At 41.1% G+C, this 13,303-nt stretch overlaps 1 protein-coding gene across 3 annotated transcripts in view; it reads right to left on the minus strand.

The window, feature by feature from the left end:
* Positions 1-13,303, minus strand: part of hectd1 (HECT domain containing 1) — a 41,312-nt gene that overhangs the window by 887 nt on the left and 27,122 nt on the right. For 2 of the 3 annotated variants that reach the window (XM_085144157.1, XM_085144159.1), the window contains 17 exons: positions 12,731-12,952; positions 11,564-11,697; positions 11,268-11,424; positions 9,967-10,037; positions 9,370-9,521; positions 9,235-9,289; positions 8,924-9,152; positions 7,061-7,143; positions 6,601-6,728; positions 5,981-6,182; positions 5,715-5,852; positions 3,472-3,956; positions 2,731-2,889; positions 1,306-1,384; positions 1,112-1,205; positions 406-556; positions 69-213 (listed from right to left, as the gene is read on the minus strand). In XM_085144157.1, coding sequence (XP_085000283.1) covers positions 69-213; positions 406-556; positions 1,112-1,205; positions 1,306-1,384; positions 2,731-2,889; positions 3,472-3,956; positions 5,715-5,852; positions 5,981-6,182; positions 6,601-6,728; positions 7,061-7,143; positions 8,924-9,152; positions 9,235-9,289; positions 9,370-9,521; positions 9,967-10,037; positions 11,268-11,424; positions 11,564-11,697; positions 12,731-12,952 — 2,684 coding nt within the window. The remainder of the gene's footprint in view (positions 1-68; positions 214-405; positions 557-1,111; positions 1,206-1,305; positions 1,385-2,730; positions 2,890-3,471; positions 3,957-5,714; positions 5,853-5,980; positions 6,183-6,600; positions 6,729-7,060; positions 7,144-8,923; positions 9,153-9,234; positions 9,290-9,369; positions 9,522-9,966; positions 10,038-11,267; positions 11,425-11,563; positions 11,698-12,730; positions 12,953-13,303) is intronic. The other variant, XM_085144158.1, reaches the window with a different exon arrangement.

A 13,303-nucleotide genomic window follows, 5' to 3' on the forward strand; every position in this document is an offset into this window, starting at 1 on the left:
CAGTCAGTCAGCTTACTGACTAAAACTACACACATTAACAAACTCAGTCATTCAGAGAGCCAGTTTACCTTCCTGACGATGGTGAGTCGGGGGTGCAGGTTGGCAAGACCACCAGGTGGCAGGGTGGAGCAGCCAGTGGTAAACTGCAGGAAGGCTTTACGCTCATCAGATGACATTCCACATAAGACTCGCACAAACCGCAAGAAGCCAGGGCTGAAGGAGGAGGAGAGGTTAAATACACGATGCCGTAGCTCAGTGTTTCCATTAGCATTCTCAATCATCAAGGAAAGTAAATCTCCAAAAGTTGATTCTGTTCATCTGGACGTAACGTTACCATGACGCTACGTCCAGATGAACAGAATCAACTTTTGGTGTTTCCATTAGTGTTGATGTAACATGTCATACCTGTCTCTGGTGTAACCAAGCTTTGGTTCTGTGTAGTTGATGATGTCGTCAGCAGTCCAGGAAGGGGACTGGTTGCCACAGAGGATCATCTGCACCTCCTTATGGCTAAAAGAGCTTAGTTTCTCCATTGGAAACACTCGATTAAAACCCTCTGAGGAGGAGAGGAAACATTTATGATATTAGATATCCAAGTATTCACTAGATTTTAGAAATAGTCACAAATTTACTAAACTGCCAGGGAAAGGGAACCAAAAAAAGTTTCTTGTCGCAATGGAATCAATTCTATTGTGACAATGAGTCGAGAGAACATAAGGGTCTAAAATGAGAGTCAATCTTTAGGAAAAAAAAAAATGTAAGGAGCTCAGGTTAGAAACAGGTGTGAGAATAGATTGGCAGCTGTGTATTTTTCAAAATTTCATGTTGTTGCCAATAGCATCTCCTCCTGTTGGCCTCGGTAAAGCTCAAACTTTACCAAGACCAAGTCCAATTAGGCCGCGTCAAGGGCGTTCCCAGCATTAAAACAACTGCCTGTGAACACAGAGCACTACTTTCTTGCTTTATGTTGTCCACCTCTTTCCTCATTTAAACAGGAATCCATTTTATTTTGTGTTTTTTTTTTCTGAAAAACATGCAAAGAGGGCAAAACAGATTTCTCCACACTGACAGGACACTGTAGAGAAGTAATGTGCCAGTTTTGCAAATTTACCTCTGAAGGCCTCCATCTGTTTCTGGATGCCAGTGTGCATACAGAAGTCAAACATCAACTCCACGTACTCTTCTGCATTCTCCATGGACACCATCTATACACACAGAAAACACTCAGTGAACTCTTGTAAAATGTGCAAATTTACGTGAAGATATTTCCATCCACATAAGAAGCTCGCTCTGAGGCATTTTTACCTCATCGTCTCCATTTGGTTTGAGATCCACTGCAGAGAAACCATGAACCTTGGAGGATGGACAGAACTGAAAGTTTAACCTGCAGAGAAAAGTTCAAGTGGCTGTCAAACATTGTGTCATATGGGAAAACAAGTCAAAAATCTTAAACTTTCTGCTTTTGCTGTGCAAACTCTTTCACTACAATACTGAACTCAAGTATTCGACAGTCCTGACAGCATGTGTGCTTGTCAGCTGGAACTAGAACAAGTTATTTACTGAGCTGCTCATCTGCTCAGATGTTTTTGACCACAACAAAGATTGCCTAGTTAAATCTTGGTACCCAAATACTTCATAAGACTTTATTCTAACCCATGTGGTCTCACATGAAACAAGATTTTTCAGATCTCAGTTTCTGGTGAAAACATTATTGTAAGAAAATAGTGCTGTTAAGTGAATGTCATTTCGTTTCAGTCCAGTTGTTTATTTTAAGCAAACAAATGCTAAACCTTTCCTGGTACCACTCATCTTCATCTTTTCCCAAATAACCATGTACCACTTTCTTTGCCATTTCATTTGTCTTTTTTGATTTTTAAATGAATTGCTAATGCTATTATTAGCTCTTGGTAAAGGGTAGCTCCAGTTTGACTTCAGCATGCTGTGTATGCTGTGATTAGAGCAAGGAGAACCCTCTGTTGTGTGTTGGCTTTGTTCATCAGCCTCAAAACTGCAGTTTCTTTAGGTATCACTTGAGGCTAGCTCCAAAAGGAAGTGAATCCCTTAGACTCGCAATGTTAAAATTAAAAATTTAGAGCATTAAAAACTATATCTACAGTCTGGTATCCCCAAAAGTGGATTCTGTTTATCTGGGCTTAGCGTTTTCAGTGGGAGAAATGTTTCTCCCATAGGTATGTTGGCACAGGCAGCTGCTAGCACTAACCTCCATTACCGAACTTGACTGTGCCTGCAATGTAGTTCCATTTCAGAACATTTAATGAAATGTAATGCCTACTTGACAAATGGCAAACTACATGATTCCAGAGTATGTTAGGTCAAGAGTCAAAAGTCCCTCAGTAAGAGGTCCTTTCTGAACAGTGAAAGCACTAAAAACTTGCTGAGCAGGATAAATAACAGTTATTGTTACTGGCATGGATACGAGTAGGAGCCTATCAAAACAGGTTATTCCTCTGGTCAGAATCAGCTGGTTTTTGTGGTCACTAGAAATGGTTAAACTTTCCCTACTTTCTGTCTACTACTTGAAATAAGCACTAGGATGGTCTTGTTTAGACTGACAGGACTATAGGCGTAACAGTAAAAAGCAGCTATTATCACGGTCCTCTAGGTCTTGGTCTTTACTAACCTCTAGCCCTTCTAAGCAAACCTTAAAGATGCAGATCACGTTACCACAAGAGTAACACCTTCAGCAACTTTGTATGCGTCTTTTCTTACCCGAGGTCCTCGACACTGAGGGGAGGTCCAGAGCCCAGCGGGTTCTTCAGCATCAGGTCCTGCAGCCTGGTGTTCTTCTCATCCTCAGACAAACTCTTACTGGCCAGAATCTGCCTCCTCTTCACTGCCAGATCCTTCACTTCCTTCAGGAAACTCGCCCTGGAGGAGGCAGGAAGAGGAGCGAGAGGAAAAGGGCATCATGAGTCTGCTGTAGTGTAGTTATTCTATTGTTGACCTGCTTTCTCTCTGACTTTATCATTTCCTACTCGTTTAGTGCGTCTCTCTCCCCATTTGTGTTTCTGCTGCAGACCAGAACAGATCCTAGAATTTCACAAGTTTAAAATACATATTCTTTTTATGCTCTGCCTCCTTAACTTTGCATGTTAATTCTGTCTGAATGAGGTTTCAGTCATGCTTCACTTTAACAAAATTGAACCAAATGTTGTTAAACCACATCAGCTTGTGCAGATGATAACACAAGCCTTTTAGTGTTGGCAGACACTTTCCAAGTTTCTGTTGTTAGTGCTTTAAAATTAAGGCTGCTCAGATTTCAATAAGTTTCAAAATGGCCAAAACTCACATCTTATTTTTTATGGTTTTCTTAGAACTTAACTTCAGCAGTACTACATGTCACAGGATGTGTTCATGTTCAGCAGTGAGCTAGAGGGTGACCTGCTTGGGTAAAACATGAGCTTTCAGGCTGCCTGTGAGAACGCTAGACATTAAAAACTGTCTCGAGACCTGTGTGGGTTGATAAGCTGGAAGTCGTCCCAGGTCAGGATACCGTGGTACCAAGCTGGAGGTTTTGGTTTTGGTGGGTCCATGATGAACTCAGATTTGGAATCCTCATCAAAGCTGCCCACTGAGTACGTCTCCTGGCTTTCCTCAGTCGATGCTTCAGACTGCACCTCAGACAGTAGCAGGAAGGGCTGCAGGTGGGGCCGCTCAGGGTCGTTACCCTGCGGCGAGCTTCGAGACTGGTATAGCAGCTTGCTCATGTTAGACTTGATGTCCCCCATGCAGAGCAGCTTAAAGAAGGGCTGTGATATTGGTAGGTCAACCAGCCGGTTGTCCTGAATACACTTGGCCAAGAAGATGCCCAGGAAGTAGAAGAGTTTGGTGATTCGCTCCAGTTCCTCGCTATCCTGAGGGAACGGAGCTGGAAATAGACCACAGGAACGCTGCACATAGTAACCGGGAGGCTTCAGTCCACCACCCAGGTCCACCTGAGACAAACATAAGAGGGACATCTGTTAATTCTCATCTGTTACTTTAAAATGAGCTAAGGCACTGAAGATTCCTGCTGTGGCAGACAGGAATCAAGGCTCTTTTGGGGGGTTTTCTCCTTAATTTTAAAACTTACTTTTTGTGGCACTTCTTACTAGAGATGGACCAATCCGATATTACGTATCGGTCCGATACTGACCTAAATTACTGGATCGGATATCGGAGAGAAATAAAAAAATATATAATCCGATCCATTAAATATCAAAAAAAGCACCTCACAAAACTTGCGAAATGGCATAACCGTAGCATGTTGGAGCAGTATGCATCACGTGATAGAGCGGCTGTGGCGTGTGAGACCTATCAGCGGTCTGGTTGAGTATTTGGAGCTTCGCTACCAAACCGGCATTTCATCTCCGAGAAAGTTTTCCCAGAGAGAAGTAAAACAAGTGTGTAAGTTCATCTCTGAATGTTTGTAAAGCGTTCCCATGTTAAGCTTAACAACCGATATATGGAGCGACTGCCTCGCTCTCGCTCTCTCTCTCCTGCTGCTACTTCAAACGTGAAACTGATTAATGATCAGCTGATTGGCTTTTCTGTCACGAGTCCGTTTCTCTTGTTTGGTTTTGGCCCACTTCGCGCCACAAAGAGGAAACCAGCAGCTGAACAACAGCAGCACGTTTAAGCTTGATAATCTGTTGTTAGAATTTATTTAATATTACTTTCTACACCAGGATCCTTTTCTACGTAGCTGAAGGCTGTAACTGTGCAGGGGCGGATCTAGCAAAGTTTAGCCAGGGGGGCCGATAGGGCAGGGAAGGGGGGAACAGGGAAAAAGGGGGCACAAAGACATACTTTTCTTTCTTATTCTCATTTAAAATGTCTAGCTTTTAATAATTAATTATCTGAATCTTACACCCAAAGTTTTAATCTGATGTAAAAAGTATAGAAGTTCATTACTGTATATAGTAACTACTAAGTCTAATATACCATAGTAAGCTGTAGTACTTTTTCCTTTGGGAAGGTACCATCTGTGCAGTTCTGTTGAAGAAAGATGTTGAATCTATTTAATTATTCTTGAAAAATAATTGATTTCTGTGCATTTTTTTCACACTGTATCAAATTAAAGTTGATTACGTCGATTAAGCATCATGAGGTGGGGGGGTGGTTCCCTATTTTTTATTTTTTTTTGCTGGGAGTTTGCAACCCTATTAGTTAGGTTGCTTACTCTTTAAAATATCAGAATAGGGAGGATGGAGCAGGTTTAAGTTTATTAGATTGATCAGTATTGCTGAACTATGAAATATTTTGGGTGCAGTGTATTTTTTGCACACAGTTATAACAGAATAGCTTTAGTGTTGTTGTTTTTTTTAAACAAAATGCAAAATTATACAAAATGCAGCAAGATATTATAAAAACCGTTTTATCGATTAAAAAACACTATATTGGATTCATATCGGTATCGGCCGATATCCAAACTTATGATATCAGTATTGGACATAAAAAAGCGGTATCATGCCATCTCTACTTCTTACATAAAAAAGCATCATCACTGTCACTGTTTGATAAAGTTATCCCTATTTTTAAACTTACATTATTATTAATAATAACAGCAACAATAACAACCCTTTTCTATTATTATTTTGCCATACTAACCTCACTGTTTGAACCTCATTTTAACATCTCCTAATATGACAGAATGGGATTCTTCACCAATTTTACTTTTAAACCTGTCACTTTGTGAACGTGGTAATACTGACCTGTCGTGACTCATCGTCAGGGAAGTCATCATCACACAGCCAGATTCCCAGTGACGTTTTCTGAAACTCTGCAGCCACCAGAGCATAAAACTCCAGAGTTGGACCGAGACCCGTTCCCTCTTCACCCTGAAACTCCACCTGGAAACACACACAGACACACTTAGCCTGGCATGCCACGGACCGATAATTGTAATGCATGTTGCAAATCTAGCAGTAGACACCGAAGGTTTTCTTTTGTGATTTGTTAAAAACAAACCGCCTCTCACCTCTAGCACAGACTTTTGGTCAGCATGGATGTGCATGACGGACTCAGCCCATTCCATCATAGTCTCTCCTCTGGGGACTTTCACTCGTTCATGTTTCAGTCGACCCACCCTGAACTCACCAGGATCGTCCCGCCGCACTGTGGTGGACGGCCGAGAACGCTCCATGGTTGCCTCTCGACGGTTCTGGAGCCACACAATTGCCCTGGAGACAGAGTGGGGTCAGAGGCCAGAGTGTTGGAAGTACACCAACAGGACGTGGTCTTCATGGTTAAACTTTAAAAAAGGCCAAATTCAAATGTCGATAACGGGACTTTCTACTGTCTTTGAAGACCAAAATGCTAAATCTGTCAGTCATAAAATGATGTTTTCAAAGCGTCACATTTAAATCGATAACAAAATAATTGTTGTCGATTTTATTTTATTTTATTATTTTACTTTACAATTTTTATGTTATAAGCACAAAGGAGCACATTTTTAAGTTGTGTTGTGAGGGTCTCTCCCTTGTAATATCAAGAGTCTTGAGGGAACTACTGCTATGGACTGGAGCTATACAAATAAAATTGTGCTGAGATGCCTCAAGTTATGTGTGGTATGTTTGTTTACTCCTGCATCACACTCACCTGGAGGCTCCGAAAGCAGTGCAGGTAAAATAGAGCTGTCGCGTCTCAAAAGGGATGAGGAAAGGACACTTGGAGGTGAGTTGTTCACACCAGTCGGGCAGCGCTCCACTTGCAAGGGCTAGAGGCTCCTGGGAAACCAAAACATTCAATTAAAACCTGACATCGTTAACTAGTGAACTATAGCACTCACTGGAGCTTGTATTGCATTTAGGGGTTTTTTTTTCCACAATAATTGTCTGATGTTTCAGCAGGTTACACATTTTAATCACTATACTGAAACCTGGTGTTGCACGTTGTGCACAACAACACATTATGTTAACAGAAAAGGGAATTGTGATTTTTGACAATATTGAAAGGCCAACTTTTTAGAGACTTTCAAGAAGTCTTTTTTTAAGGAAGTCTTGAAAATTTCAGATTGTTTTTCAAACCGAGACAAATGAGAAAAATGGAACCAACTGACCTCAATCTGTTGCAGGATCTTTGTAGTGATTTTTTTGCTGGTGAAATCTTCAGGAGATGCATTGAACTGAAGCTCATCAATATCTGCAAACACAATTTCAAGATTTTGAAATGAGAGCTCTATTCCACCCTCAAAGCTCCAAGTTAAGTCCCCATTTTTAACAAATACAACCATGCAAACATTTCAACATAAGCAACTATTTTAACCTTTTCCATGAAGCTAGTTTATTGTACCATGGTATTGCCCCTTTCTAAAGATATTTTATAAAGGGGAGACTGCAGACTGCAAACCTACACATACTCCCGTCCAGTCCCCTGAAAACCTGAAAGCACATAACTTGAATACCACTGGTTGACTAGCAGACCAGAATAGGGAAGGGAGCAACAGTAGAGTTTACCATGAAGAAAAAAACCACACATCTTGAAACTTGAAAAAATAAATGCATAAAATAATATGGGTGGAAAAATACATTATGGAAAGTACAGAGAGTGGTTGCACACACTTTTCATGTTTTTAAACAATTGGTTTTCACTTCAAGTAGGGACTAATGAGTGTATACTTCTGCCTACTCCGTTTCAAACAAAAGAATGGAATGATATTTTGTAATGATTGTGAAGGCACATGTTTGAAATAAAAATGAACTGAACTGAACTCTTTGTATGTTAACCAACTCTTCTCCATGGCTGGTTGATCGACCAACAAGAGCACAAGTAAGAGTGGCCCACACAGTACCATATGCTTTATATCCTTTATATCCTCGATCTGGCAACAGACATGATGTTTATAGCTCTCTACAGCCAGTGCATTGCCAATGGAGAATCATGCACAGTAGCCTCTGCTGACCACCATTAATTAGCAGGAGGATTTATAGCCGATATTGACAAACATTGGCAATCAGTATTTTCTGATGTTTACGCACTGTGCTAAAGAAGAGGTCAAAGAGGTAAAAGACAGTTACACTTTTTTTTAATGAAGATTTTTGTTTTTCTTTGGGATAAAGTTGTCACATACTGTCACATATTCTCATTGTGTCATGCACTCTACAGTCATTTAAATAACATTTTTCTAATTCTACTCACCACTTAAAACACTTGAGTCATATTTTAACCATACATTGATACAATACTTGATAGTGGATATCACACTAAGTTTGCACTTAGGGGCTGACAGATTATAGTGGCTGATGTCAGATCATGCTGTGTTGTATTACTTGCTTTCTGCCATGCATGTGGAACAGACATAGTACAATACCCATAGTACGAGGATTTTACACCGTCACGTTTCCGTATTCCGTAGAAGCGTATTCACACCTGATGACCTGTGATGACATATGTACAGCCTTGTCTGCACCCATACACCTCTGTCATCACAGTATTCCATCAGTTCTTACGTTCGTCACTTCTCTAAGAAGTCCTCTGCCAAGTCAGGCTAGATCACTGCTGCTAGTTAGCTCTTTTGTCTGCTGAATTAAAGCTAAGCTTAATTGTCCACGTTGTTCTTAGCCACCACTAGCTGGCATGTGGATTTCCCACTGAGTTCTAATTCGGCTTTTTCTCCAGCATTTTTTGCTTTGTGTTTTGGTTTGACTACCAAACCAAAGTGAGCAAAGCAACAAATTCTCATTTGCCTAAGGATTGTCCAACGCTCCGTTCTCATTTACCCAATTTCGTTCCAAATGCAGGTACTACATATAATCATTAATGTGGTTAAAGTGGAAATGTTGAATAAACTGTTTTGTTTTCATATATTTTGCAGTCCCAAAAGTCCCCAAAGATGCTACAGATTTAAGGAAAATGCGCATGTACATTAGACCCAGTAGCATAAATGCAGTGTGTTCCAGTGTGCAACTGAGTGTTTTCGTACCCTCCTGCAACGTGCGCGTGTTAGCAGCCGAGTCTCCTCCGATGATGTAGAGGATCCGCAGTAGCTGCAGGACATCCTCCACTCCACAGGCATTCTGGCTGCATCCTGCCTTCGCCTGCGCAACCTCTCTGGCACCACCCAGAATCTCACTGCTCTGATTGGCTGAAACTGAACTGGGGCTCAGGCCACCAGAACGGCCCCCGACCCCAATGCTGTGTTCACAAAACTCCTGTCAAGGGGAACAGAATCGAGGTCAATGAAGAGACATCAGACATCCGTCAGACATAAAGAGAAAACTTGGATAGACTCACCATCTTTCCACTCTCCTTCTCTTTATCAGAGTCTTTCAGCTCTCTGTACATTATCCTGCATTAAAAACAGAAGTCAAAAATTGTCTAAGACCTGTCAAATGCAGTAAAGTTTGCATCAGATGTCTCCTCTCTTACGTGTACGTGGGCTCCCAGATGCGCCTCAGTTTATCCGTCTTGACAGCTCCGTTGCAGGAGAGCTGCAGCAGCCGCTGGACATAGAAGAAGATGGTGGACTTGTAGTTGGTAAGAGGAAGCTCCACCTCCCGGGTTGTACCCAGCCCAGCCACCTGAACACACAGACAGGACAGATACAGCAACTGTTTTCCAAAAATATACACGCAATGAAGGAAAAGGATAAATGATATAAAACTGAATATGTTCCTAAAATTATTTTGGTACCAATTTTCTTTCATTTTAAATGCAACATGAGGGTATTTTTTGTTTGTTGTTTGTTTGTTTGTTAAATCAGCTACCATGGCAATTTTTGCACAGCACTGCAAAAATCTGAGGATACAAACGTGCTTAAACATTGTGACCATCCTGTGATCACACAGACAGACTGATAGACTGGGCAAAAGGAAGAGTATTCTGTGGATGAATCACCAATGACAGCTGGGAAAGGAACTGACTGTATCCTACAAAATATACTCAAAGTCTTCTGCTGATTAATCTGAAATAATTATTTTAAGGGGAAAAAAACATTTCATTTGAGTACCAAGTAATTTATCTTACCTTAAGGGTGAGAGCGAGGTGAGGAGAGGGAGCACACTCCACCTCCTCCTGAACCTCGGATCGAGGAGTCCCTGGACCAAGGGAGACAGAGAAACCCCTTTTTAAAAACATGGATGGAACATTACACTGCAGACCTTTCTTAAAAGAGTTTATTTTTCTTTGAAAGAATGATGATTTCAGCATAACTAAGATCTCAAATAAACAACTGAACTCTGAAAAAGATTTCTACACCAGTAGTCAAAATTTCTGTGCAAGTTCTATAGCCTCAAGGATTCTTTCAGTCCTCATTTCCTGACTTGTATTTTTGGTTAAATATCTTCTATTTATACTACTCCATTAATATCCATAAATACTTTCTCTACCCGTTTCAGCCTTTAACATCAACAAGGTGTTAAACAGAATATGCTACATTGAGAAAACAGAGGAAACGTATCAGTTGGGTCCATCATAACATAGAACTTTTATTCAACAAAATGAAAAATGAACTTAAAACTAATTTCCTGTAATGCAATTATTAGTTCAGTGGTTGGTCAGATAAACAACGGGAGGCACCTGCCATTTAACTGATCACCAGTCCGTGTCATTAAAACACCACAGAAGAATAGGATATGTGACATTAGAAGTAATATTTTTCTAATATTAATTGTTGTTTAAATAAAATCATATATTCCAATTGAATTTAGGATTCATTTTAAAGTTCTTTTATTGGTTTTTAAATCTTTAAATGGTCTGGCACCTGCGTATCTGTCTGATTTGCTGAAGCCCTATGTCCCCACTCGTTCGCTCCGGTCAGCTGAGCAGCTGTTGCTCTCAGTCCCCAAATCACGGCTGAAACTGAGAGGAGACCGAGCGTTCTCTATCGTGGCTCCTAAGCTTTGGAATAATCTTCCTCTTCACATTAGGCAATCGACATCAGTGCTGGTTTTTAAAATCCAGATTGAAAACGCATTTTTATTCACTGGCTTTTGACTCAGTGGTTGACTGACTTGTATTTTATTGTTTTCGCTATGTTTATTATTTTATCGTATTTATTATTCTTATGGTATCTATTATGTTTCTATTGTTCAGCACTTTGGTCAGCCTTGTGTGTTTTTAAAGTGCTATATAAATAAACGATGATGATGATTTGATGATATTAGCATTGCTGCAGAACTATCACCAATCAGTTATGTTGCCGTGATGTCAAAGCTTTGACAACTAACAAAATAACAAATAAATGCCAACAACAGCATTTACAGAAACTAGCTGAAAGTCCTGTGATGAGCGAACACTTCCTCCTTTTCATTTTTTTTTTTTTTTACCTGGAGGAGGGATCTCCAGGTCTGTGGTCTGCTGGACATTGGTTCTTCCTGGTCGGGGGTCAAAGGCAGGAACCAGAGCAGAGAATTGCCTCTTTAGGACAAAGTCATCATCCCATGTCCTCCTGCGTCCTCCTTTGGTCTCATACTCCTCCTCTTCCTGCAGAACAGCAGTGACACAGTCACCCCTCTGAAGGGCTTTCGTACAAAACATCCACAGCTACAGCGAGAGATCATCTTTGAATCATCAGGGGGAAAAACCCCAAATCTTTAAAATAAGCCCAGATCGATTTACGTACCAGGACCTCCTCATACTCTTGATCCTCCTGATTGTCATCTTCGTTCTCGTCATCATCGTCATCAGGCTCTGGGAGGTCCTCCTCATCGTCCAGCTCAGCCAACAGTGTGTTGGCACGGCAGCTGTCCAGAAAGTCTAAAGGGAGAGAAAATGAGCGGATGGACATGAAGTCGGTTAAACAACTGAGAATAAGGGAAAGAGGGGAAGATGGCGCTTGGCACACATGTTGATAAACTCTAGAAACATGAGCTTAGGTTTGGTTAATTCTGGTCCGGTTTATCCAAATCCAACCAGTTACTATACATATTATACAAAGACATGCAAAGACAGTCTTAAATGATCAATGTTTATGTGTTTTAATGATCTCTGCACGTTTTCTATAATAAAGATGTAACTGGTGTTATGACTTGTTCTAAAGAGCATGTACACACACAAGCAGGGAGGTAGCAACGCAGCGGTCCCCAACCTTTTTTGTGCCACGGACGGGTTTATGCCCGACAATATTTTCACGGACCGGCCTTTAAGGTGTCGCGGATAAATACAACAAAGTAAAACTAGTACCGGTACCGAAAAAAAGAAGATTTATTCATAACACACGTGAAAAGACCCAGGAAAACCGAGTTAACAATAAAAACGATAACAAAATAACGCTGAAAACCGATAAAAACCCTGAAAACCATACATTTCACACCTGAGCCTCAACTCTCGCGGCCCGGTACCAAACGACTCACGGACCGGTACCAGTCCGAGGCCCGGGGGTTGGGCTGTAGTAACGTGATCATGAACCTGGGATCGTGTTAGTGTCACCGTTTGCCTTTAATAACTTTGCTTAAATATAGGATTATGTTTAAAAGCAAAACTACTTGGTTTAAAGATTTGCGTCAAGATATGCATTGTAAGGGCATCACAGGACGAGAGCGAAACAACCCGTCTCCAAGATGCCAGTTGTTAAGATTTTCAAGGGGATTTTCACCATCAAGCTGAAAATGATTTCTATGTTTTTATTTTCTGTTATATTTACAAATAAAATTAAGGCTAAGCTCTAAGTTCCTATCTGCTAACTTTTACACAGTTCAGGTAACCAGTGTGCTGACTTATATGAGAGACAATAGGCAGCACAAGTTAGCTGAAGCAGGCTCAGTGAGTGAGTGAGAGTGTGGTCACCAACCATAGAGAGAGAACTCGGCCTCCTGGCCCGTGTCGCTCTCGCTGGATGTAGACGTCAGGCTGGTTGTAAGGGTGTTGCTTAGTAACTGGCCCACCGACAAACCCGTGGTGGCTGTGGCTACATTATTGCTGCTGGTTACTATGGAGGTGGACATGGTAACGGTGGAGGTGGTGCCAGTGGTGGTGAGGTTAGGAAAGCTCTGAGCACCCATGAGAGGAGAAGCTGCAAACAAACACACACACAAAAACAAACAAATGGTGGTTAGTTTGTCAGAAACCAAAGAAACAAAGCAGCAGGTGAAGCTCGTTATGCTCCAGTCATCTAACTGGAAACAGCTGATTGGCTGGAGGCAGCTCATGCGGTTTACCCAGTGATCCAGAGGAATGATCCTCCACATGTGGTCTGAGTAACTTTGGACTTAAAAATACTACGAGATAATATTTGAAGCTGAGAACAAGCATCTTCACACAGCCATTCAAACAGCAAACTCGGCTTACTGAATCGTGCCCTCTGAGTAAATAGTGCATCCGTTCCTAATTTTAAAATCAATTCTAAACACACATCCTGTGGTCT

The sequence above is a fragment of the Neolamprologus multifasciatus genome, chromosome 19, assembly GCF_963576455.1.
Source record: "Neolamprologus multifasciatus chromosome 19, fNeoMul1.2, whole genome shotgun sequence".
Taxonomy (NCBI): domain Eukaryota; kingdom Metazoa; phylum Chordata; class Actinopteri; order Cichliformes; family Cichlidae; genus Neolamprologus; species Neolamprologus multifasciatus.